Here is a 27,484-nt window from a genome sequence, read left to right as displayed (position 1 = left end):
TGACGCGTTTTTCAGGTTCGAAAACAAAACGAACCATCACACAGAACGAGCAGTGCGCTGCGTGCGTAACGTTTTATGTTGCTAGGCAACCACTGAAACAGCTGTCCTGTCAGTCAAGTAAACATCAAATCAGCCTTTTATTAACTTTATTTACTTTCTGTTAACATTGTGGTAGTTAAGGTTCGTGAAATCGTTAAGCTCCTGGTAACCCGCGAGAACACCACAAGTTTATCCTCCATCATCGCACTCTCCGGGCGTTCAAGCAACTAGCTTTCATCACTAAAACGGAAGGCCCGCGAGGCGCATAAACAGCGCGCAGAACGCTCGCTGGAAACCAATTGAAAATAGGCGCCTCTCACTGCAAAAAAAAAAAACGCGACCACATTCACTTCAGTTTTGCTATTTAACCAGAGCGAGTGAGACAAGTGTGCGTGTGCTGTTTGTCAACGCGTCTTTGGAGAGAAGTGAAAGTGACAGCTCGGCTAACGTTAGTATCGATACTTCGGGAAATTAGTATTGGTATCGTCCAGATATTTCAGTATCGATACTTATCGAAATATCGATATTTTTGACAACACTAGTTCGGACATACTAGACTGAATTATAGGCATATAATTAATTAATAACATTGTAATCGACCTAAATGTCTTAGACTATTTTCAATGAGGAGTACGCTTCTATGTAATATTTTATTATCCTCACATCGTGTTGGTTATGCGGTGACGTGCTATGAAATTATTGTGTAGCAATTTAATTATAATAGCCTATCAATTTAATAATAAAAGTAGCCTACCTTCCATAATAATAATAATAATAATAATAATAATAATAATACAATAATACTAATCATAATTGAATACATAAATTGGAAATGCTAAATCATCTTGATATTGATAGCTGATGCTTGTTTTGACAACATGATATCGGCACAAGGTTTTATTGCGCTGATTCGCGCATATTTCACACGTATAGTGTGAGCAGTGAAGTCGCAGCTCGACGTTCGGACCGTATAGTGTGAGCACATAAATCCTGAGCTTTGGCTTTACATCGCATGCGATCTACTCGTTCAGTGTGAGTAGGTACTTTGCTGAAATCGCACAGACATCGCACAGTGTATGCCCGCCTTAAGATTCTCCGAATAAAATAGTTGTCAAATACTGAAGCTTGAATCTTCGATCTTTTTAATGATACAGTTTGTCAAGGTAATAACATTAAATCTAACAGTAACTTTGAACTAATTTAAACAAAGAATGATTCAGTGCTTCAACGTCCTCGTGAAGGTTAACAGGATAATATATAAGAAAGAAGATGTTTGTGTACATTTTATTGTGTGTTTGACTGTTAAAACTAAAATGATCTGTTGTTTGCATTAATAAATGGAGTAAATTAAAAAATACAGTGGTTAAATTTAAAACTTTTGCTACTGGTCTGTTTAAAAAGGTTATACAAATATTCAATAATTATTGATACTGTATGATATGAAACGATATTATTTATTATACAATATTATATTGTGATAAATTGTTTAGCTGTATCGCCCAGCCCTACTCTAGTCATAATCATTTTGTGAAAATCATTTTCACTTGCAGTTATTTATAGAGGCTGCCATAAACACCTGCACTATATTTACTAAATATAGTGAAGTTTCAGCTATATAAAGTATTTAAATTTAGTGAATAGTTTGATTGTATATTAAGAAATATCCTCGTTTTAGTGGACTCAATTGAAATAGGTTCACTACAGAGTACGCATAACTATTGTTTAAAAAAAAAAAAAAACTTAATTGAATTGAGATACGAGTTAGCTTAACTTGCTGGGTTGTACAGTGTATAGTCATAGAGCAGAACATAACACTGATTATTTTGTGGTGCAGTTTCAGTTTGTTAACTTACCGTCCACTAGCAGTTCTGCTACTGGTCCATTTCATACATGCAGTACACAGGCACTTAATATTCATTTGACATTTGTTTGTTTGTTTTGTTTGTATCATGTCTTTTGGGTACAAACATACACACGGATATAAAAGAGTGTTACAGCTGCACACAGTAATTTTCTATCATTAAAGACTTACAGACGTAAACAAATGTGACCCGTGCTGGCAAATTAAGTCGAAATGTGCACAGACTAATTACGAGCTACAGGCAAAATAAGTGAAAAATGTAAATTTTGGCCGAATTTGAGGTTTTCACAAAAATGAGTTCATCAGGTCCTCCTCTAGCAATTCCAAATGCTCCAAATAGCAATTAAACATCTAAAGTATCTTTATTTGTACATTTTCTAAGAGGAGTACCTTTCCTTCAATCCATGAAAAAATGCAATTTACTCTGCTCGCGTCTCGATGACTGGCGCTTCCTCTCAGCACAAGTTTGGTATTGTTTTAAAGCATTTCAACTTTGTGAATATTCATAGCGAATTCTCAGTGGCATGAGTCTGAACCAATGAAATGTGATTTTCAAACTCATGCTGATGTAAACAGAACGATCTTATTCTCACTGACTGACAGATCTGAAGTGTGCGCACAAATACGCCTCAGACAGCGCGCAATCCCGATATACACATACACCCAGAATTACAGCATTTCAAAATGTCTGTCTTGGCGAGTATTTACACAAACATTATCTGTTATGCCTTAAGTGAACATTTGGTTAACTGTTGGGGAAAAACATCTGATGTGTAACATTATATTACATCTGTGCGTTACAGTAGGTCTTAATATATAGGCTGTCTGTCTCAATGCTAAATCAAACAATTGTGTTATCATGGGGAAAAAAAATCTATATTTTTCCTACAGATATTTGGTTGTGAATTGGTGTGTGGCAAGTTTGGTGGTGTTACCAGGGATTTTAAGGTTTTAAGATGATTTTGTTTTGGAACTTTCAGAAAACTTTAACTCGATTTTTCTCAAAATTTACTTTGCTGACTCTATTGATTTCGAACAGGTGTAGCTCAGTCATTTTTTGTCTGATTCCAACAAATCATACATCATTTTGAAGGTTTTAAAATAGAGAATATAAAAATATAAAAATTTGCTCATTGTGACAAATATGTTTAAATTATGTTCACTCAGTGATGATAACTTCAGTGATATCAGTGCTCTAATATATATATATATATATATATATATATATATATATATATATATATTTTTTTTTATGGAGCAGGTGGAATATACCAATTCTCTATGACTGAAGCTAATAATCATATTATTATTATTATGGTCATCATGATAAATCTCTATGTCTGTTAATTTATTATGAATGATAATTGTGTGTTGTAATATTTCTGAACATTATTTGTGGTGCATTAAGAGGATAGAGCAATACATTAATGTACAGTCTAAGTCTTTGTGAGAACAAAAGCATCATCTCATGACAACCAAAAAAATAAATAAATAAAAAAAAACCCTAATGGAAAACTCAGTCTTTCTCAAATATAATACTCAAATACACATCAGACATGATGACTATTACTGCTCTACATACTTGAGTTTGTCCAGATGTTTGAGTTTATCAGAGAGCAGCTTCACTCCTGAATCTTCTGGGTGATTGTAGCTCAGGTCCAGCTCTCTCAGGTGTGAAGGGTTTGAACTCAGAGCTGATGCCAGAGCAGCACAACCTTCCTCTGTCACCATACAGCCAGATAATCTACAACAACAAGTGTTCATGTTAGTGTGCTTCATTTTAGAGATGCACAGTAAAAATATAGCCTGAGGCAGGGGCTGCGCTAGGAGTGGGCAAACGGGGTTGAAGCCTTGAATGATTTTTGTAAAGTCCCGAATGTTTTGTTACCTTGTCTTTGTTAAAGAACTGAACAATTATTCAGAAAAAAATAATTGTGAATATGAAGTCCCTAATCCCCTAATTTGTGAAGCCTCAATCCCCTTTAAAATTAAAATTAGCGGCAGTCACTATTCAAACTATTTATTCACTAAGGCCTGGTTTCACAGACAGGTCATAGATTAAGCCAGGATTAGGCCTTAGTTCAAATAAGACATTTAAGTAGCTTTTATAAACGTGCCTTAGAAAAAAAACATTACTGGTGTGCATTTTGAGACAAAACAAGGAAGCAGTTTAACCAGCTCAAACACGCATTGTAGTCTGGGACTAGCTTAAGCATTGTCTGTGTAGCCGGGGGTAACAGTATTTTGGGATATTTCACTTTGACTCCTCCCCCTCTAATTCTGCATTATTCAGCGTTCTCCAACTGACAGCACTAATGACACCCAAGCAGAAGAATAGCTGTTTGCCTTGAAAGACAGTCTTTGCAATCTTTTAACAATATGTGACAATTTGTTTCCAATCTTGAATGTGGTTTTTCTCTGATGATGTCAGTTTGATGACTTGGGCTGAACATCCTTAAACCTCCTCCAACCATCAGTCTGCTGTGAGCTAGAGATGGAGAGAAGGGGTGCTAATATCAAGAACCGGACCTCTAATTTTTATCTCATTTAATATTCTGTTTGTAATTTTTTTACTTTTAACACTAAAAATCACGTACTTTTGTACTTTTACACGAGTAAAATTGAAAAGGAATACTTTATTAAAATATTACTCCAGTAAATTATTATATTATATATACATATTATATGTAAAGTACAGATAATGTAATGTAAAACAGCACAGCCGCTCACGGCTAAAAATAACTATTGTTCTTAAATGTTTAATAACTACTGAAACACTAATCCAATCTGTGTGCTTTAAAAAGTCTTGTAAAGAGGAGATTCCCGGCGTTTGTCTCAGTTGGACATTCAGAGGCTCTGTCCGTAGTGAACGTGATTGCGTCATCAAGTTTTGATAAGCATTGATTATTTAAAGAAACCAATGTGGTTTGTTCCTCAGAGCCAAACAGGAACGTTTGTTGATGCTTAGGCCCACCCCCATCCCCAGATTGGTTTAAACTATCATCTACTCAACCAATAAACATAGGTTTGGTCTTTTGCACCACCAATTAACATCTTTCTTTGAAAATTTAAACTGACGCAAAGTGAAAGTAGTTGCATAAGTGTGTGTGTACATGCATAGCTATTTGCGTGCACAAACACAAAATAATAGATTTCCATGAGCGAACTCTCTGACAAATCAAAAACAAGTATAAAACTGCTTTACACATCAGATGAGGCACTAAAATTTATGTTTTCAAATGAGTCACTACACAATGTCCCAAAGGAATTGCGTTAATTGCAGAGATGACAGGCACAGCCAAGAGTTCCTTTTCGTATTTGTAAATACGTCTTATATAGTTTGTGAAAATGTTTTCACTTTGCTTCAGTGTTCTATTATTATATAACAATGTTTATATTTACTTTACTTCATGAACTTTTTTTTGGACACATCTACATTGTCAGTAAATAAAAATCACCAGTTTTTCAATGAAAAGCGCCTATAATGATGTTGTAATAAATGGCTACTACTTGCTTAGGGATTGTTACATGTAGACAAAATTTCACCTGGGAATCTAGAATATCCAAATATAATTTGGAACTTCAGGAGGTTCTGTTTGAGTTTGAAAACATGTGCTGCTGTTTTTCTTAAATCAGGTAAATTCATCCATTCCCATTCAAAATAAATGTAAAAATGGCAATTTAAATGAGCTAGATTTAAACTTCAAGTTCTCCTTCGGCTGGTCCCTGGAGCGTACAATCACACCACTGTGATTAGAACGTTCAGTGCATCATGTGATCAACTGCTAGTTTGAAATGTGCTTTTGTGCGTTGACTGGCGCTGAGCAAGAGATGGACGTGCTCAGCGCTAGTCATATATCACAACTATTCAGTGTTTTCAACCACAAAATGTTTATTTTAGGTTTCAGATATTTAAATTCACATAAGTACTAAAAAACAATAAATTTTGTGTTTGTAAAATACACACTGATGTTTATGGAAGCAGCAATAATAATCCTTACCATTATAATTAGACAACACGTTTTATTCATATCAGATACACATTGTGTAACTAACTTTAAAGTTAACTCTATTCTTCTCCCAATTCACCGGCCACGTACTTTCATGTATTTCGGCAGAAGTGGATGAATTCAAGTGTTGTAAATCCAACAGATCCGATTCTCTGAACTGCGGCACTAAATAACATGACGGCGCCCAGCACGCATATAATTCAATTAACAAGCTCGTTATTAAAGTGTTTAAACAACAAAACATCCACTTGCACATATTTGACAATCGGAATATCAACAATAATAATAATAATAACAATAATAATAAATTTGTGAATATTTTGAATAAAAAAAAATGAAATAAAAGCAGATCATCAGTCATTCAGCGCTATTGTGGCTGCTTCGTCACCATGGAAACAATAAAGTGATACGTTCTAAATAACAGAAATAATTTCCTTGAAAAACTTGGGGCTTGGGGGTCAGCCAGAATATTTAAAACTTACATGTGAAATGTTAAAATGATATATGGCACTTGATGGTGACTGCTATAATGGGAAAGAAAAACAAAGAAAAGTACAGAGTCAGGTGCCCCAAAAAAATGTTCTAGGCCTTTAAGGGTTAATATCATGATATGTTAGATCATGACAGACTTTAGCCTTAATTGACAGAAGAGTATTATATAAATGTATAATGGAATCAAACCGTGTATGAATTAAACTACCCCAAACAAGTTAAAATATTTCTGTCATTTTTAGACTTTTTAAATTTTCTATTTTTTTTTTTTTTTTCTATGAAGCACAAACCTAAGTATGATGAGTTGACAGTCTGGGCTATTCAGTCCAACACAGAGTATCTTCACTCCTGAATCCTGCAGGTCATTGTTACTCAGGTCCAGCTCTCTCAGGTGTGAAATGTTTGAACTCAGAGCTGATGCCAGAGCAGCACAACCTTCCTCAGTCATAAGACAGCCAGATGATCTATAACAACAGTGTTCATGTTAGTGTCCAAAATTTAGTTCAAAATCACATAGCAGTCAATGACAGTCTCACACAAAAAAGCAGTGGTGATTGAAACAATCTCTGCTGTTGAACATTAAAGTTCTTTCACACCAAACACAAATATTCAGAATGAACAAGATTTTAAATAAAAACAAAACTGAAACAAAAACAGGGACAAACATTCCCAACAAGACAAAATTATTCTATGAGCATGTCAGAAATGCAGATGATTTTAGATTTCGATCTGGAGGTGCTAAAATAATAAAAAAGTTTACATTAAACTCAAAAGCATATAGAAGCGGCACTAAAGATGTGCATGTAGTGACCTCGGATGCTTCTGACTTCATAGCAGGAGGTGGCGGGCGAGCTACGACATGCGGCGGGAGCGTAGACCACCTTGATTGTTGATGTCAATCACAGTGCTGTCCGTACGGACCAGTGCGTGTTTGTCTCGTTGCAGCGATTTGAGGCCAGTGCAAAATGTACTGCTAGCAACTCGATGCAGTTGATGTGCCAATGCAGTTGGAGACCCGTCCAAAAACTCGAACTTGCATGCCCCTTGTACGTGGCACCCCAGCCAGTGGAGGATATCGTGGAGACAACAGCAACCTGGACACTTGCTCTAGGGGAACTCCTCCCCGTAGAAACACAGGGTCTGACCATGGGCTGAAGGTTTGGCAACAAGCCGGGGTGATTGTCACCCAGTGTGTTCCGCGTTGCCATGCCCATCTCGGGACTCGGCCGTGAAGCCAATGTTGAAGTGGCCTCATATGAAGCAATCCGAGTGGCGTTACTGCGGCTGTGGATGCCATTTTTTCAGTGAGGCCACCGTCCTGCCTTTGAACAAATTCAAGCAGTTAAACTGTGAAATGTTCATCGACTGATCACGTTACTCTGTAAGGCGTGCTGTCTGGTCCAGCTCCATACCGAGAAAAGAGATCCTCTGCAAGGTGTCTGAGCAAGTCCCTGTGTTCCCACAATTGATCTCATGACTGGACTGGTATGAGCGAGTCGTTGGGATAGTTAAATGTGCAAATGTGTCCTCTCAGGGGAGCAAGAGCTGTCTCCGCGACCTTTGTGAAGACGCAAGGTGACAGGGATATCCTGAAAAGGGAAGGACTTTGTATAGATATTCCCGCCCTTCAAACGCAAAGCGTAGGAATGGTCTGTGTTGAGGGAGAATCAAGACATGAAAATACATGTCCTTCAGGTCGATCGCTGCAAACCAATCTCGGGGACGGACACATCCGAAGATGCATTTATGGGTTAGCATTTTAAATGGGAGGCCTGATTTTAACACTTGCCCCCCGCCTTTCTTGGGTACAATAAAGTAGAGGATGTAAAACCCGTCTACATTTCGGCTGGAGGGACGAGGTCTATGGCATCCTTCGCCAGTAGGACTGCGATCTCTGCCCGGTTAATGTAGGACTGGTCAGTAAAATTTAAAAGACAGGGCTTAGAAAAGGGTAATTTGTCATGAAAATATGTTAATAAAATGATAAAAGAGTGCAGAATATAAACATTTTTACTTTTTGCCTCAAACATTTGGACCCCACTGTATACACATCTCCATGAAGGCAGTTAGATTTGTGGTAGGCTTATGAAGAGAAAAACAGAACAATTTTCTATTTCCCAAAATGTTTTCTTCTTAAACATGCTTGACGGGGTCTGTACTAATTATCATCAGTGTGAAACACAAACCTCAGTATGTTAAGCTGACAGTTTGGACTCTTTAGTCCAGTAGAGAGCAGCTTTGCTCCTGAATCCTGCAGGTGATTGTTACTCAGGTCCAGCTCTCTCAGGGGGGAGTTTGATGATTGTAGAGCTGAGGCCAAAATTTCACAGTGCTGATCTGTGAGATTACAGTATGCCAACCTGAAAACAACAAGGACTCTGGTTAAAATGCATGCTGTTGTGACGATGTCTCCTTATGCACAGAAAATATATGTACATATACGTATTTATGATCAATATATTAAATGGTTTAAATATATTGGAAATATACAGAATAATATATTATATTAATATATTATTATATAATGAATGATACATAAGGAATTGTCACTTATCATATATTGAAAAATATGTGACAATATATTTATTATTGCACTAATGTGTATTCATTTGTTACTTTCACTTGAGTTATGTTTCTGCTACACAAAGTATTTGGGTTGAGTTTACAAGGAAAGTTCTGTTGGTCTAACTGGTCAAACACAAAATACACATTCAAATAGTCGCCCCAATTATTTTTGAGATAAACCAAGGCAATATTTTGCTTGAGAATGTGTTAGAAATAATTGAGAAATTTAAGGCAACAGGTTTCCAAACTAAAACATATTGCCTTGGTGTAACTAAAAAAATTGAGGCAACTATTTGGATGGGAATTTTGAGTCTTTTGAACTCAACTAATTTTTGTTTGACCAATTAGACTTTACATGTTTGTAATGTAATGTACATTACATTATTCAGGATTATTCAATATATCGTAATATATTTTAATGCAATATATTATTCCCCATCATCGCACATTTTGGATGTCTCTCACATCAGTCACACCCAATTCAATTCTTGCAGTGTCTACTAATGAACTACTGAGTTAAACTGGGTGTGTTAGATGAGGGAGACATCAAAAATGTGCAGTGTTGGGGGACCCAGGACAGGTTTGAGAAGCACGGATTTAGTTAACTAAATTCACCATAAAAGATCATGTTACTTAAACATTCACTCTGTTCAAAATTAAAACAAACATTTGAATTAAAAGTACATTATGTACATCAGGGATCTTCAACTCCAGTCCTGGAGGGCTGATGTCCTGCAGACTTAAGTTCTAACTCTAGTTAAACACACCTGTCTGTAATTTCCAAGTAAATCTGAATGAGATTCGCTTGTGTGAGGATATTTGGAGGGCCAGTGTCCTAAACTCAGCAGGACATTACTACATTATTACATAAACCAATTATATTGACTAAAATGACATCAACACCTGCCTTAGAGTTGGACTAGTTTTACTGGTAGCTTGGTTATGTTCACAAAATATAAAACTACACAAAAAAAAGAGTTTGTGAACACAAACCCCCATAAAACTCATCAAACCTCCGTCACAACTTCTGTCAAATATAATTATGTTTATATTTTCACACTCACAGAGCTTTTCTGCAGTTCCTCACAGCAGGGAACAGTCTCAATTTACCCTCTTTTGATTTGATGTTGTACTTCATAATGTCTAACTCATCCAGTGCCTCCTCTGACATCAGGATCATGTTCGCCAATGTTGAGCATTGAGCAAGAGAAAGATTTTTTCTTTTTGTTTTAGAGTTTAAAAATGCCTGCATTTCTTTAACAACAGAATGATCCTTCATCTCAATCATGCAGTGTGACAGATTCATCCATCTTTCAGGACTGACATTGTTTTTTTGACCTCGTTTGAGGTTTTGGATTATTTTCTTGATGCTCTCTGGGTTGTTCTCTGTGTGAATCAGCACATCCTGTAAGAGGCTCTGGTTGGACTCCAGTGAGATGCCATGAAGAAATCGAAGTAAAAGATCCAGGTGTCCATTTTTACTCTCCAAGGCTTTATTCATTGCTTCCTTCAGGAGCTCGTCCAGAGGAATATTCTCAAACTGAGTTCTGGACTTTCCTGTGAGGAACTCTTTCAGAACTTCACTGTTCTTGTGTAAATAGCAGAAAAACACATACAGTGCTGCAAAAAACTCCTGAAAGCTCAGATGTACAAAGCTGTAAACCTTCCTGTGATAAATCACAGATTCCTCCCTAAAGATCTCAGTGCAAATCCCAGAATACACTGAGGCGTCAGTGACGTCTATGCCGCTCTCAATCAGGTCCTCCTCATAGAACATCACATTGCCCTTCATCAACTGATTGAAAGCCAGTTCAGCAAGTTTCACAATCACATCTCTGTTGGACAGCAGGAGTTTCTCTGCATCTCTCTCTTCATACTTCTGGTTCCTCATATGAGTTTGAATGAGGAGGAAGTGGATGTACATTTCAGTCAGAGTTTGAGGGATTTCTGCACTGAGATCTTGTTTCAGGATGTTTTGAAGCACAGTGGCTGAGATCCAGCAGAAGACGGGTATGTGGCACATGATGTGGAGGCTTCTTGCTTTTCTGATGTGTGAGATGATTCTGCTGGCTTGATGCTCATCACTGATTCTCTTGCTGAAATATTCCTCCTTCTGGGGGTCATTGAATCCCTGTATTTCAGTCACACGGTTGATGTAGTTTGAGGGGATCTGATTGGCTGCTGCTGGTCTGGTGGTGATCCAGATGAGAGCAGAGGGAAGCAGATCTCCTTTCATGAGGTTTGACATCAACACACCCACAGATGAAGACTCAGTCACATCAGAAACTTTCTCACTGTCTGAAAACTTCAGTGTCAATCTGCTTTCATCCAGACCATCAAAGATGAACAAAACTGTACATTCATCATAAATCTTTGAGTCCAGATGTTGAAGTTCAGGATGAAAGTCCAGCAGAAGTCTGTGGAGACTGTACTGATGATCTTTAATCAAGTTCAGCTCTCTAAATGGAAGCACAAACATGAAATCTACATCCTGATTGGCTTTTCCCTCGGCCCAGTCCAGAATGAACTTCTGCACAGAGACGGTTTTTCCAATCCCAGCGATGCCTTTAGTAAGAACAGTCTTGATTTTGTCTTTCTTCTCTCTTCTCTTCTCCTCATATCCAGGTTCAGGTGAAGGATCAAAGATGTCATTGCAGTGGATTGGAGTGTCTTGGAGTGTCTTGTAACTTTTCTCCATCTGTAGCACCTCATGTTCTTCATTCACCCCTTCACTCTCTCCCTCTATGATGTACAGCTGTGTGTAAATCCTGTTCAGGAGGGTCTGATTCTCTTGTAGTTTGATTCCCTCAAAAACTCTCTCGTATCTGTTCTTCATGCTGGTTTTGTGCTGGTCTTTGACTCTCTGAAGATCATCATGCACTGATTGGTGAGAGTCGAGCTGCAGGGCTGCTTCTGTGTCATGATGACTGATGTGTTTCTGACAGGAGGATGTGCTGGTCTGACAGGACACATCTCTGATCTGGTCAGCTCTTCCACCACTGAAAAAACACAAAAACAAAAGTGAGAAATTTTTTAAATGTCTCTAATATTAAATTATCCTATTTGAAATCATACCACAAACACATTTAGAAAGAAGTGTTTGATTAATAGACTATAATATGATTACTGTCCATATAACGCTGATGCAGAAAACCCATGTGACAAAAATACAGTGTCATATAGACATATAAAAAAGAAATAACAGAGAATCATAAAAAAACAATATTTAACAAAAGGCCCAACCAACTCTTTCTTTACATCACAATTTCAGTTTCTGTTGTATTTGTTGTAAAAAAAAAAAGAGAACATGATTTCAGTTTTTTTTTGTTTAAAGAACTTTATTGCATATATCCCTCTTGTTGTTTGTGTGTACACTCGGTGTTCTTGTGTTGAATGTCTCACTCTACATGAATATACTCACAGACGGTCGCTGGGCGCTGCTTCATCACTGAGATCAGGGGGCTGTAGAGGAGATGCTGCTCTCTTTCTCTTCCTGCTGAAGATACTGGGAGAAAGAGAGAAGATTTCAGATTGTTTCTTTGCAGATTATCTGTCTACTCCAATAAATGAACACCAATACTGGTTTATAGAGCAGTACTTGTATTACATGTAAAGAAAACAGAGGTTTTGTCAACAGTAAGACACACTTCAAACAAATATACATGAAATGTAAGAAAGCTAAACTGAGCCGGTATGCATGTTCAATTCAAACTGAATTAAAGAGTTACAGCAGACAGAAAAAAATACCCAGTTGCTCAAGTTATCCTAATTGTTTTTAATGCAATACTGTTAATGCAACTTCTGTTTTATCTTTAAAATATATATTATGTATAAACTAATAAATGTTAATTTAATGAAGCAGACACAGATCACTCTTTTCCTTGTTTTTTTTTTTCCTAACTATGTGACAAAACATTTTAAGTTTAAACTGACCAATCAGTAGACAAGAGTAAGGACGTCGCGATTACCTGATTTCACAATTAACTGTGATTAAAAGTGTCACAGCTATTAAACCATAATAATTTGGAAGATACCGTTAAAAAAAACTGGCAAAAAAAACTGAACAAAAATATGAAAAACAGTCTTTCGGACTGAGATTAAAGGGATACTTCAGGATTTAGCATTAAGCTTTGTATTAGTAGAAAACCTGTAGTATTTTCGAATTACCATGCTTTCCACCCTCATATCCCCCTGAGACAAGAGATTTATGTATTTTTTGTCTGGAAAAAATCCTCCGATGACGCAAAAATCGTCATTTTGCGTCATCGGAGGATTTTCTGGCCAGAGGCTAAAGACTACAGCCAGTAGATGGCGTTGTTCCGCATGTTTTCAGCCCGCCCATAGAGGGTTGGATCTCACTCACAGAATGTACACAGTGTCAGCCGTCTTTCTTTGGAAGCTAAGCTTGCAGGCTCTTGTTCTGTGGAGAAAGCTGAATAGTAGGAGAAAGCTGAGTAAGTAGGGAAAACCATCCTCCTTTTCCCGGGCGAGATCGTTCAAAATGTCCGGGATTCAGCTTTTGCGTTCTGCGGTCGCCATTCATTGTTTACATGCAGCTCACCTTTTGTTTCAATCTAACTGAATTCATTCCGATTGGTGAATCTGAATGTAGTGTTTACATGAACGCTAAACAAGTGATCGGTTGATGTGCGTTTTACCATTGCTAAGAAAATTCCCGCTCCTCCGTGAGAGATGCGAGACCCGGCGCGTCTCAGTAATGACGCCTCCGGCCTCGCGCCGTTCTCCCGCGGCCGTCAGCCTCGTCCTGCTCGCCACAGTAAACATAATGAATGAATGGCGACTGTAGAACGCAAAAGCCGAATCCCGGACATTTTGGGCGATCTCTAAATCCCTGGCAAACTCATCACGTAGGCTAGTCTTGTTGTTTGTTTTCAACTGCGCTCCCTTACCGGTAGGCGTGGCCTCCTAAGGCAGCGAAGCAAGTGCATTTTGGGAGTTGTTGTCTTTCATCCACATAAGCCAAAAATACATTTTCTGGCTTTTCTCAGTCTAGAAAGCTCCAAATTCAAAAATTTCTTCACATTTCTTCTACTTAAATGACCTATTTTAAATACACATTCATCTTCCCAGAGGTGAAGTATCCCTTTAAGCACTTGCTCCACACGTCTGGATGCTCTGTGAGGCTGTTAATAGTGAGTTCACAAGGTGATTATCTGGGTAAAGCATAAACTTTCAGCACGAGTGAAACTCTCAAAATGAAAACATGGTCGAACAACATGATCTCCTAGACTTCTGCTGAATAAGTAAATTAAATAAGCTATTTAGAAGCCTTTTGGCTATCTAAAAAATAATTTAGACATCTACACATCTAAAATGTTACAGCACCTGAAGGATCATCACCATCCAGAGTTTCATGCCCAGATGAATGTAATAATTTTACAAACATAGTAAATATTTCTTACCTTCAGTAAACATTATTTGTAGCATGCCTCACATTCAATAATCGTAATAAAATATTTACTTTGTTATTGTGATAAGAGCAAGGTCTCAGCTTTCAAATTTCTGAGAATTTGATCATGAAATTCAAATGATAAATGCAATTTATATAAATTTGTAGATCGCTAAAGCCACATATCTGTTCAAGAGGAAACACAGAGCGCACCTGAATCAATCATCTCTCCCACTTTACACTTAAGTGTTGTGCTGTCCAACACTTTAGTTACGATTTCTCCCATTTACGGGCTTTTGATGTGCTTATTTTAAGGGCGTGCACAGCGACTGTATAAGCAAATATAAACTGGAGAGATTTAGGAGAAAGCCAGGATAAGCCGTCAGTCAGTGAACACGGTGAGAGTGCGTAAGTAGTTTTTGCTTAATACCCAGTTCTGTTGGTGCTTAGATTATTATTCGCTACTAGGAAGGACTATTTTCAATTATCTGCTTATTTTTTACTATTATAGTAATCTGTATTTTATTAGACAGATTGCCATTTTGAATAACAGCCACGTTTGCTAAGTGTTGCTACTTTTTTTACTGCAATACTGTTGTGCTGTCCAACACTTTAGTTTTGATTTCTCCCATTTACGGGCTATTTGCTTTTGCTGAGCTAATTGCAAGGGTGGGCACAGCTGTCCTCACTCAAGCGTTGGAAAGCAGTATATATGTATGTAGTGTGTGCGCTGCCGCAGAAGCGTTCAGCTATCGTTGTTCAACCTCCTCATGTAAAGACTGACTCGGGTAAAGACCTGCGACTCTATCTGCGCGACTCCACCGAGCAAGGACACCTGTATCGCAATTAATCATCTTCTTTTTCCCTTTCCTTTCCCACTTCCTTTTTCTCTAACTCAACATGCTTTCAGTACATTCCTGTTGTGGCTAAACAACTCTCTTTCATCACACACAGAAGGCGGTGCAATACTGCTAATCTGCGTCCCATTTGCTCCTCCTCTCTCGCACCTCTCGCTCTTTCTCTGTGGGTCTCTGGAATTGTCAGTCAGCAGTCAATAAAGCTGACTTCATTCCACCCTTTGCATCTCAATCTACTCTCAAAATCTTGGGCTTGACTGAGACCTGGATTCGTCCAGAAGACTCAGCAACCCCTGCTGCTCTCAACAACTTCTCTTTCTCTCACACCCCTCACCAGTCTGGGAGGGGTGGGGGTACAGGTCTTCTCATTTCTAACAATTGGAAATACTTAACTCACTCTTCTCTATGCACTAACAATTCATTTGAATATCATGCTATTACACTTACAACTCTCATTAAAGGAGAACTCGGCAACTCTAGCGAACTCTAGTCACTTCTTCGCTGATTTTCCCTTTTGTTGTCGCATGTTTTCCCCACGAGCTCCCCCTACAGCTGTGGGGGGCGTATATTTCACAACACGGTCGTAAAAAACTCACTTGCGGCGGCCTCCTCCCCCTCTCTACCGCTGCTCATGTGCGTTTGTTTTGATCGGAGCAAGCCAACTGTATCGTGTGGAGCTATATCTACCGAGGTGGGTAATCTGGTAATACATCATACATGCGTGTGTGTTTATGTCGAATTGCCGTAAAGCAATTCATGTTTCGCGCTCGTTCTCGTTCTCATTCTCGCTTCTCACGAGACTTCCAATTTCTATCTTGCCGGGACGGTAGTCCCCAAGTTGCAAGGTTGGTTTTCCGCCTGGGAACGCTGGGGGGAGCGGGGAAAGTCACCAATATCACCAGAACAGGTTGTTTAACCATCCAAATGATTTCTAGACAGTTTTATTAAGTTAAAAAAGTTACCAAGTTCTCCTTTAAGATCAATATTGTAGTTATTTATTACCCCCTAGGCTAACTGGGAACCTTTGTAGAGGAGCTGGATGTGCTGCTGTACTCATTCCCTGAGGATGACACCCCACTTGTAGTCTTTGGCGATATCAACATTAATCTAGAGAAGCCTTATAAAACAGACTTCATCTCTCTCCTAGCCTCATTCGATCTCAAACGGTCATTACCTCAGGTACTAACAAATCAGGCAACCAACTCGATCTTATTTACACACGCAAATGCATCCCAAACAAAATTTTTGGTGAAACCTCTGCACATTTCCGATCATTTCTTCATTACTTTTAATCATTAAATAAATGCCTAATTCTGGCTTAATCTAAGTCCTGTCTGTGAAACCAGGCCATAATGTTTTATTTGCATTAAATGTTCATGGGTTTTAGTCACCATTAGTCACATTTTCAAAAGCACTTGTTTTTCCTGAATGTGATGTTAATTCCTGTTCAAACAGTGTGGGATCATAAATAAAAATATTTGCATGTAAACTGAAGGTTTAAAGTTGTTTACTTTATGAGACTTTTTGATTCAAAACCATATTAATTGCATCCCTACCTTGTTTTTTATTGAAAGGAGTAAAAACAGACAAAAAAACTGGCATAGAATCCTGCTGTACATAAAGCAAGATTGATTTGAGATTGTTTCTATGTTGATTCAATGTTAAAATTAACGTTATTTTTTAAATGTTGGCGGGCAGCAAGCGCATTCATAATGGAAAAGACGCTGGCGCGACCACCACAACATTGCCCAACATCAAATGGCAAACGTAATGAAAGCTGAACGTAACTGCGCTACTCATTATTTGTGCTTCATGGAGTGCTTATCAGTTTGGACCAATGCAGCGCGAGACAATCTTGATCAAGTGACACTGTTACACAACTCTCTGTACTCATAAAACGAGGCATTGGAAAGTTTGTAAGTATATTGGGAGTTTATTTAAATAACACTTGCCTGACGGCTCATACTACCGCTAACCCTGTCGTCGAGGTCACTTCCGTGATTTGGGAAAAGCCCGTAAAAGTCCTGGCAGAAAGCGATGCATAAGGATGTAGTGTACTCCTGATGTACTTACAGACTTTCCAATGCCTCGTTTTATGAGTACAGAACCTATTTGTACTACTGTAGAAGTTTGGTACCATTCTGGCCATTATTAGTGGGGTAATTTACGAGATACATCCTTGGATCCGTTAGCGCCTGCACTAAGCCATCCGGCTGATTTCTCTAAATAAGCTCTAACTTTAATAATGTTCGACCAAGGGGAAAAAAGTTCGACCTTGGGGGGGGTTGGCGTGGGGGGGCTCAAGCCATGTTTGGCTTGAGGTCATGGTGCAAAGGACCCTAGGTTGATTTTACTCCAAAGGACCCTCGGTTAATTCTTTTCCCCATTGCGAGCATGTGCGCTCCTCTAAACTGCTACCGCCTTTGTTCCGACAATATTACGTTATTAACAATCCTTTATAAAATCTATTTCCTTTGTTGATTCTCCTGATCTGCTCGTTCGTCTTTCTTCATGTTTCTTTAACAAATATCAGTGTCTCAGTCTCGAGCACGCTGCATGTGAGTTAACCACGCCCACTTATTGACATGTCGCTGTATACATGGAATTAAAAAAAGTCTGTAACAGTTTATATTTTATACCGTGGTTGCGATATATACCCTCATACCACCCAGCACTATTTTGCAGTTTATTTGGTAATTGTTAAAGGCCATTTTGTGCTTTCAATCATCATTAAATTCATATGGGTCAAACTTTTCAGGTCGGAAAATACAGGAAAAAAATTAAAATCACATCCCTGGTTTGTAATAAATTCTATGTTGAATCAAATACAATTTTCCTTCTAAAGATATTTTTTGTAATGTCTATTTGATGCTTTTCTTATTTAACAAAGACTTCAAATTAAATGATCTTTTGGAGGTAATTTCTCAGTCAAATTTTTAACCGCATGACAGCCCTGTTATTAACATACGAAAATTGAGAGAAAAGAACATTAGTGAGTGAATCATCATGTTAAAAAAAACTTCACATCCCACTTCATGATACTCACACAGGGTCAGAGTTCACAGCAGGTCCATCATTGAGATAAGGGGGCAGATGCATGGAGTTGTTACTCTTCATGGACACACAACTGAATCCTGGAGATGGTCCATCATTGAGATAAGGGGGCAGATGCATGGAGTTGTTACTCTTCATGGACACACAGCTGAATCCTGGAGATGGTCCATCACTGAGATAAGGGGGCAGATGCATGGAGTTGTTACTCTTCATGGACACACAACTGAATCCTGGAGATGGTCCATCATTGAGATAAGAAGGCAGATGCATGGAGTTGTTACTCTTCATGGACACATGGCTGAATCCTGGAGATGGTCCATCATTGAGATAAGGGGGCAGATGCATGGAGTTGTTACTCTTCATGGACACACAGCTGAATCCTGGAGATGGTCCATCACTGAGATAAGGGGGCAGATGCATGGAGTTGTTACTCTTCATGGACACATGGCTGAATCCTGGAGATGGTCCATCATTGAGATAAGAGGGCTGATGCATGGAGTTGTTACTCTTCATGGACACATGGCTGAATCCTGGAGATGGTCCATCATTGAGATAAGAGGGCTGATGCATGGAGTTGTTACTCTTCATGGACACATGGCTGAATCCTGGAGATGGACCATCATTGAGATAAGGGGGCAGATGCATGGAGTTGGTACTCTTCATGGACACATGGCTGAATCCTGGAGATGATCCATCATTGAGATAAGAGGGCTGATGCATGGAGTTGTTACTCTTCATGGACACATGGCTGAATCCTGGAGATGGTCCATCATTGAGATAAGAGGGCTGATGCATGGAGTTGTTACTCTTCATGGACACATGGCTGAATCCTGGAGATGGACCATCATTGAGATAAGGGGGCAGATGCATGGAGTTGTTACTCTTCATGGACACATGGCTGAATCCTGGAGATAGTCCATCATTGAGATAAGAAGGCTGATGCATGGAGTTGTTACTCTTCATGGACACATGGCTGAATCCTGGAGATGATCCATCATTGAGATAAGGGGGCAGATGCATGGAGTTGTTACTCTTCATGGACACATGGCTGAATCCTGGAGATAGTCCATCACTGAGATAAGGGGGCAGATGCATGGAGTTGTTACTCTTCATGGACACACAGCTGAATCCTGAAGATGGTCCATCACTGAGAAAAGGGGGCAGATGCATAGAGCTGTTACTCTTCATGGACACACAGCTGAATCCTGGAGAAGCTGCTCTTTGAGTGTGAACAGACTCCTCCTCCTCTCTCTCCTCACACACACTCATTTTACAGGCACACGTCTACTTCTCTTCTTCCTAGGTAAGAGACTTCATTTCAGGCCTGTATGTGGAAATACAGAACATACAATGAATTTTGACAGAATTGAGTTTCAGTACTAGCTGGTGACCAGAAGTGAGGGTGCACGGTGACTGAAGTGGCCGGGCCCCCTGTGGTGCTGACGCTGTGTGTTTGGGGGCCCAATAAGCTGTGGTTTACAGGGATTTTAGGCCAGTTAAGGGCCGTTTTTATGATGACACAAAACTCAGATACAGCAACACCCATTGTTGGCATAGGAATACTTGGATAATGAGCTCACAGGTGTGTGTTTATATAATATTTTACAATGGCTTTGAACACAGCTCAGCCAATAATTACCTAGGACCAGAACTATCAATTTTATAATGCTGATTTCTTAGTGCATTCCTTTAGGATATTTGAATAGTGTCGTGACAGATCTCATTTGTGCTTTACCTAGTTTGTGGGTTTATGTTTAACACAGATGTGTCATAAATCTTGTGTTGCTCTTTCAAAAAATGTAATTATTATGAAGTTGAATGATTATTCAAATACATTTTTTACAGACGTTGCTCTTGCTTGTTTCTGTATTGATATATATGCACTGATTTATGTAATTTATTTTTCTTTTTAGTTAACAGAACAACCAGCTACAAACATCGAATAGTTCCCTTTCAAGGAAACTCACACTGCATTGAATGGTGCTGTGGGAACACTCTGCGTGATTGCGTCGTGAAGCATGTGTGAAATCAGTCCAATGGTGTGACGGAACATCAGAGGCGGGTCACGTCACAACCAGGAAACTATAAAGCATGTCCAAACAGTGCAGCGCTAGCGTCTATGTCTTCAGTAAGCGATATATGTGAAAATGTGTGTCTTACTTGGTGTTGTCTGTCTCTCATAAGCATATATTAGCATTGTGAAAAGATTCCAGTACGGACACTCCGCTTTCGCCTGGTGCTCTCTGAGGAGGGTGCTCAGGCTCACGTTCCTCATTGCTGCCAAGGCACAGTGGCGATTCATTGTCATGGGTATCGCAAATGGATTTATCAGAGGGGTTAGAGATAGGCCATGCCTTATCTCTGCCCTCACCTGCTAGATCCAGTGCCTTTTCTCAAGGTTTGGAAGCATGCACTGCGGTTTCTTCCACCCGAGTGAGACAAATGTGCTACACTTATCTAACTCTGAGGACTTAGATGTTGTAAGCATCAATAGAGGAGATGTTGAGGACTCGCCACCTCACTCTCCTGCATATGAGGAGCTGGTGGAGGTTGTGACCTGCCGGTTTTTCCCGATCTCCCAACCAAGGTAAGAAACCGGTCTCTTACCGAGTGAATAGTGCACAAACATCACACTATTCATCTGTATTAGGCTACAAAGAGCATGGTTATGAAGTGATGCCTAAGGTGGAAGAGACGCTAGCCAGCTCTCCCCTGAGTCTACATCGTCTCGTTCGCCCCTATGTTCGGTCCCAGAGTGACCAGTTCGGTTGTTCCCTGCCGGTTTGCCACTTCAGGGCACTGAGTTGGTCACTCGAGTAACACCAGAGGCCAGTCTTAAAAGACTGGTTCGGAAAGTTAAAAAGGGTTACACAATACAGTTCGGGTCTCGCCCGCACAGATTTATGGGGTTTCTGCCCACAGTGGAGGGCCCCGAGCAGGCTCTGATCATGAAACATGAGCTAAAAACTTTGTTGGGGAAGGGGGCCATAGAACGTGTATCCATCTGCATTCTCAACTACACTGACGATTGGTTGATTCTAGCTCAGTCGCATCAGCTGGCAGTTCAGCAATGAGATGTCGTTCTCATCAGTATGAAAATGCTGGACTTCAGATTACACGCTAAGAAGAGTGTGCTTTCTCAAGCTCATAGGACCACTTTTTAGGTGTGGTATGGGATTCGGTTGCATGCATGTCTATCTCCGGTGGTCATCTAAATAAATCACCAGGGGGGTTTGCGCTCACGCCCACTTTGCAAACTGGCGCATCAAATCCTTCTGTGATCCCAGGGTAAGCTGCTTTCATTCAGGGCAGCTAACATCCCTGGGTGCCAAAACCAGGTAACAGACAACCTGTCGAGACAGGGGCTGAGGCCCGGGGAATGGAGGCTCCACCCCGAGATGGTGGAGCAGATATGGAGGGTGTTCAGCCAGGCAGAAGTGGATCTGTTTGCATATCGAGAGAAGTCTCACTGTCTACTCTTGCACTCCCTCACGCATCCAGCTCCTCTGGGACTGGATGCTATAGTACAGATGTGGCTGGGGCTATGTCTGTACAGATTTCACCCGATCGCTCTGCTCCTGGGAGTTCTGGAGAGGGTTCGCCGGGATCCATTGTCTCCTAATAGCCCTGCTGTGGCAATGTGTGCATGTGAGCGCTGATTAGGCTATGTATTTTAAATTGTCAATTAACCCTCTGAGGTCGACAAACGCGCCGGCGCGTTTTGCTGGATTTTCTCCACATTGTAGCACTATAAACTTAAATTTCTCCGTCATTTATGGTCATACAGAAAAAAGAAATATAAAAAAAGAATCTGTGGTATTTCTACTTTTGTATGTGTCCACTTCCAATCAAATCAAAACATTGTGCTTTTGTAAAATAAAGAAAATAAACAGTGTGTGCGATCTGCCTCTCCGTCGCGGTGAACTTTTTTTTCTTGAGCACGTCTATAAACTGAAACAAAACTCAGTGAATACTTGTCACACATTTATGAGCCATACACCTTTATAAACATTTAAGTGTGTACTTTTAAATGATCGGATTCAAAACGAAAACAAATATTCTCTGTTTAAGTAATTTGTATAAAACCAACAAGATGTCCAGCTTCTCAAACGCTTCCTAATTATTTTTTAATTTACCACGCCCACTCGGCAAAAAATATTCACATGCAAATCTCCACATGGAACGCGATCGCCCTCATTACCTCAACAACAAAACACTTCACTTCACTTTTCGTCGAGTTTGAAAGACGTGCCTGAGCTTACATTGGATTTACATCAGAAGAAGAAGAACGATATTTGAAGACAAGAAAGATAAGGTAAGAAATTCTTACATATTAGTTTGCTATTGTTGCATAAATTTCACATTGCAGTTGAACTGTTGCTAGATATATGGTGAATATTATAATATTTAGACCCGTGTTTACTGTTACTGTGTTTGTGGATATCTGCTCAAACGTAGATATGTATATGGTAGGCCTAACCATAATGTTTTATATTTGAGCGCGATCGCGTTTGAATGTATCATATTTTTGATCGCGATCGCGTTTTAATGTATCATATTTTTGATCGCGATCGCGTTTGAATGTATTATATTTTGGAAAAGCAAAACGCTCCAAACGGCTTCATATTTTTACTATTATCTCATTTCATATCATCATAACGAATGGAAACATTTGAAGTAACATGATAATCAATATATTTTTCTCTAGCTTAGTTGTTACTGAAATCTTTTTGAAAATATATATATAGGCTGCTATATTGTTATTATTTTATGCAGCACTGCGCATAGCCTATACCTACAAGGCACAACAAACCTGGTGTTCATTATATATTGTTGGAAACATTTGTGTGAGTGTGTGTGTGTATTCTGTGAATTTTAAAAAGCAATTTTAACAAGAAAAATCTAAAATGTATACCCAAAATCGTGCAGGCCTTTCTCTTGATATCAGTATGTTCAATTTTTTTTTTTTTTTTTTTTTTTCAGGGCCCAGATGCCACTGAGTCCTGCTGACTTCAACATTCACAGTACATGTCTCTGTACATGAACATGGTAAAGTGAAAATCAAACACCTTAGAAAATGAAAGGTATGTACAATGTTTTTAGGAATGGCACAAAGGTCTCTTTCTTCAATAAGTGCTTTTTTGTTGTGTATCTTTGGATTATGTTGTGTTGTAAATAAATCCAAACAATTTTAAAAGCCATTCTTTTTTAAATCTCCTCATTCTTTGTGCAAGGTTGGTCAGAATGATGGGCCCTGATAAGCTCCTAATAGGGCCATTAGGGAGGTTCTTTGTCTTTCTCAGGTGTGGAAAGCTTTCATATTAATGAGATGATCCGCCCCTTCGCATATTGCTTTCTAACACAAAACACGTCGTAAAATTTTTAAATAAATATATTGTCTTCTCTGAATGAGCAGTCAGGGTGATTCTCACATAGTTTTAGAGCAAATATTCTAGGCTACGTCATACAATTTTCAAAAGTCTTGTGAAGAAATAATCAGTATGGGTTTCATGACCTTATTTCAGTGAGAATTTATTTTTGTATTTTCACAAACCACGCATAAATGTCATTATCTCAAAACTACAAACTTTTACATACATGCTGCTGATATATTATTGTAGCAGAGTTTGTGCTGAATACAGTGTAATTAGACTTTAGCCATGAAAATGTCACAAGTAACAGAAATAACCACAAATGTCAGAGCATGTCAGAACACCTCCAGGGCCCAGAAAACAGCTCAGACCCCAGAGGGTTAAAGGCTAAACGCATTATAATGAATTAGATGACTAATGGCTTAAATGAACGACTACTTGTCGACTAGAATAATATTTAGTCGAGGACAAGCCCTACTGTAAAAAGACTATTGTAATGGGGTAATCAAAATAGTCTAATATAGGCTAGTTAGTTTGTGCTTTTGTTTTTATTTATTTTCATTTTTTGTTTAGTGAATTTAAATTCTGCTTCAAAAAGCATACTTTTTCTATTTTTAGATTGTAATGTTACACTGTAATGTGATTTGACCCTTTTTTGCACATAATATATAGAATAGACTACATATTAGTTACACTATATTTGTTTTCATTGCCTTCGATATGAACATTGTGTGTAGGACAACAGTTTTTAATAAATAAAGAACTTTTCTTTTTCTTTTTTCTTTTTTTTTAACAAAATTGATGTAGTAAATACCAAGATATATACTGTTGTAATACTTGAGAAATTAGATAAATGCCAGGCAGTCTACTTGATGCCCTGAGAGGACAAAGGACCTCTCTGGAAATTAACATTTGAACTCACCCTTGTGCACTATCGAGACGAAAGTCTCACCTCCAAGTCATCCTAATCAACATTTCATTCCCTCATCCCTCACCCCCTCTCTCACATACTCAGATCACCTGAATTCACCCAAGAAAATATATAGTTTAATGTGAATGATTATCACCGAGTATTATACATGTCAAGGTCAAGGTCAAGGTCATGTTATCTTTATTTCATACCCGCAGGTAAATTTGTTTTGCAGATAAAAAGAAGAATGTTAGGTACCATTTGAAATGTCTCAGTGCGACTGGTACAAATGTCTCATTTCCAAATAAGTAAAACAAAAGGTAATAAGGTTTTTAAGAGTTTAGAGAGAACTGGCACACAAAGGAAGGTGGTCTCCTGGCAAATGGTCTCATACCCCCCAAAAGTTGTAACCTCTGAATGCAAATTTCCATTGTTAGCACATGTTTCCATGTTAAAGAGGTTCTGTCTATAATTGAATGCAGCAATGGGCTCTGGGCCTTCTGTTACTCGGATGAGCCCATGATGTTGAAGGACCTCAAAGAATTCAGCATCATGTATTTTAATGTTGGGTTCGCCTCTCTTCTCTTTATTCCAGAGCATTTGATGTTTTGTATCGATTATCTTTGAATTGATTATGAAATTGGCACGATACATTTACCTGACATAATAAATTGTTATATTTGATTATTCTAACCGTCTTTGACATTATTTTCATTAAAGAGTTAAAAAGAATAGTCAAGCATTCACTCACATTTAATGATGCACAGATATCATTACACGCTTTTCATTTATGAAGTCAGATGAAATAACGAGAGAATACATATTCAAATGTATTGTATTTAATCAAAAAATACTTTGCCACGAGAAAAGACAGTAACATGTAAAGACCTTCTGCGCTGGTCGGATGCCGGACTTTGGGCCGATCGAGTGCGAGCTTACACTGACTATTGCCATTCAGCCCCCCAAAAAAAAAAATCCATATTGTCCCGCCCTATTTAAAGTATATCTGCAGATTTTGGCACAGTTAAGGTCCAGTTCAAGGATGCTGCATTAGGTCTCTTTCTGTAATGGGTGATTTACATCGGACAAGAGACTTTTGGGTCAGTGTTGGAATGTGTTCCCATGTGTTGTGTGAGACATACAGCCAAAATTAGGGGTGTAAATGATGGACATGTCATCATAATACCATCTGATGTCGATACGATAGTTACTGATACCTCATAACTTGCCACGATACAATTATTATTTTTTCAGATTCAGGGGCCAATAGCCTTGTGGGCAAGTGCGTCGGTATGTAGCGCAGTTGTGCTTCGGGAGATCCGAGTTAGAGTTATTAGAATTGCTAATCCTTTATTACATTTTTTTGTGGGACATCCCAAAAAAACATACATTTTAGTATTTAAAGAAATATGGAAAAATAAAATGTTGCAATTTTTTTTAAATAAAAATTCTAAAATGTTGCAAATGACATCATACACATCATCATACATTGTCTGATGAAAGCTCATTGACAACAGAACAAACATAATGAGGAATATAATAAGTAAGATTTCTGTCATGATGTGATTTATTAAGTGTTTATCTGCTAAAATGACTGAATCTCTATCTCTGCATGTCTTGTTAGATTTTTTTTCTGTGGTCAGCTCAATTGATGAACAGATATTATTAAATTATTAATCATATTAATTTCATTTTCAGGGATGACATTGAGTACAGGAATTCCATGATTAAATGGGCTTAAGAATCAACCGTTCTTGTAATACATTTTACTGTGATTTTTTGGTTATGTAAAGTTTGTGTTTTTGTTACAGTTATGAGTTGTTTTTATAATAAAATATTTAGAATAATATTTATTTTGAATAAAATATATAACAAATAATAATAATTTAGAATTATTTGTTTATTTATAATTAAATAAAGTATATTTTACATTAAATGCCCATACGGTGTACTGTTTGTAACAATAAACATTAAGGTAATAATATTAGCCTACCTATAAACAGTCCTTCATTGGCAAACACTAAATAAGCTTACAAAAAAAGTTTTGGCAGAGCTGCTGAGCTCATGTGCTCAAAATCTTGACTCGCCATTTATCTTCAATTAAATAACATATTTGTCCCAAATCGTTATTAATTTAAACCAACGTCACTATAAGCCGGATGAGTGTGTACATTTTCAGTAGACTTATAGGCCTAAGTTTATTTGCTTTCGCTTTTACTTCGCTTTTCGCTAAAACTCTTTTAACGTTACCCCTATTTGTTCATTTTTGAAGTGAACTTTTTGAGTGTATTATCATATTTACCTACTGTTTTGGACTGAACACACGAGCAGAGTCGCAGTCGGTGTGCTGTAGCTGTGAGTGAGTTTGTCCTAAACTCCCTGCGCTTCTAGTCCGGGATCCGCCATTATAGTTTCTACCGTGATAGTCAGGAGAAAACTTTTTAAATAGTTTAGACGTAAAAGGTCCTCATTGATATTATAACTGTGAAACTTTTAATGAACTTACCGTCACACGTGAAGACATTGTTAGATTTTGATTTGCCCAAAATGGTGTCTAGTCATCCGGAACGCTTTCGGTTTCACTGTTGACAGGAGAGTTCCGCTGCGTGAGTTCCTCCAAGACTGAACGTGATGACGTTGAGCTGCGTGCTCTCTGTAGTTCTCTCTGCTGCAGTGCACAGGACTAGTGTCTAGGGATGCCACTTAAAAGTGGAATAATAAAATCGGTATTTATTAATGTCCAAGCAAAAATCTAAATGAATAAATTAGTTTTCAAACTGTAGGTTGAATTGACATTGGGGCAGTGTGGGACAACTAAGCTCTACAAGTCTTCTTACTACACAGCCTCTCAAACAAGTTTGCCTAAAAGCCTATACAGCTGGATTGTAAAGTGTTCTCAATCACATGAGTTCAT

The 27,484-nt window shown here is 38.5% G+C and overlaps 1 protein-coding gene across 2 annotated transcripts in view; it reads right to left on the bottom strand.

The window, feature by feature from the left end:
- Window positions 1–27,170, bottom strand: part of LOC307155443 (uncharacterized protein) — a 106,755-nt gene extending 79,585 nt beyond the window's left edge. The window contains exons 1-7 of one of the 2 annotated variants that reach the window (XM_079866057.1): window positions 27,077–27,170; window positions 18,281–19,612; window positions 12,389–12,472; window positions 10,032–11,966; window positions 8,589–8,762; window positions 6,693–6,866; window positions 3,483–3,644 (exon numbers count right to left, since the gene is read on the bottom strand). In XM_079866057.1, coding sequence (XP_079722183.1) covers window positions 3,483–3,644; window positions 6,693–6,866; window positions 8,589–8,762; window positions 10,032–11,966; window positions 12,389–12,472; window positions 18,281–19,557 — 3,806 coding nt within the window. In that variant the 5' untranslated portion in view covers window positions 19,558–19,612; window positions 27,077–27,170. The remainder of the gene's footprint in view (window positions 1–3,482; window positions 3,645–6,692; window positions 6,867–8,588; window positions 8,763–10,031; window positions 11,967–12,388; window positions 12,473–18,280; window positions 19,613–27,076) is intronic. The other variant, XM_079866061.1, reaches the window with a different exon arrangement.
- Between the last annotated feature and the right edge of the window lie 314 nt (window positions 27,171–27,484).

The sequence above is a fragment of the Squalius cephalus genome (genome assembly GCF_949319135.1).
Source record: "Squalius cephalus genome assembly, chromosome: 1".
Taxonomy (NCBI): Eukaryota; Metazoa; Chordata; class Actinopteri; order Cypriniformes; family Leuciscidae; genus Squalius; species Squalius cephalus.
The sequence above is the reverse complement of the archived record's forward strand: the minus strand, read 5'-3'. Positions and strand labels throughout refer to the sequence as shown.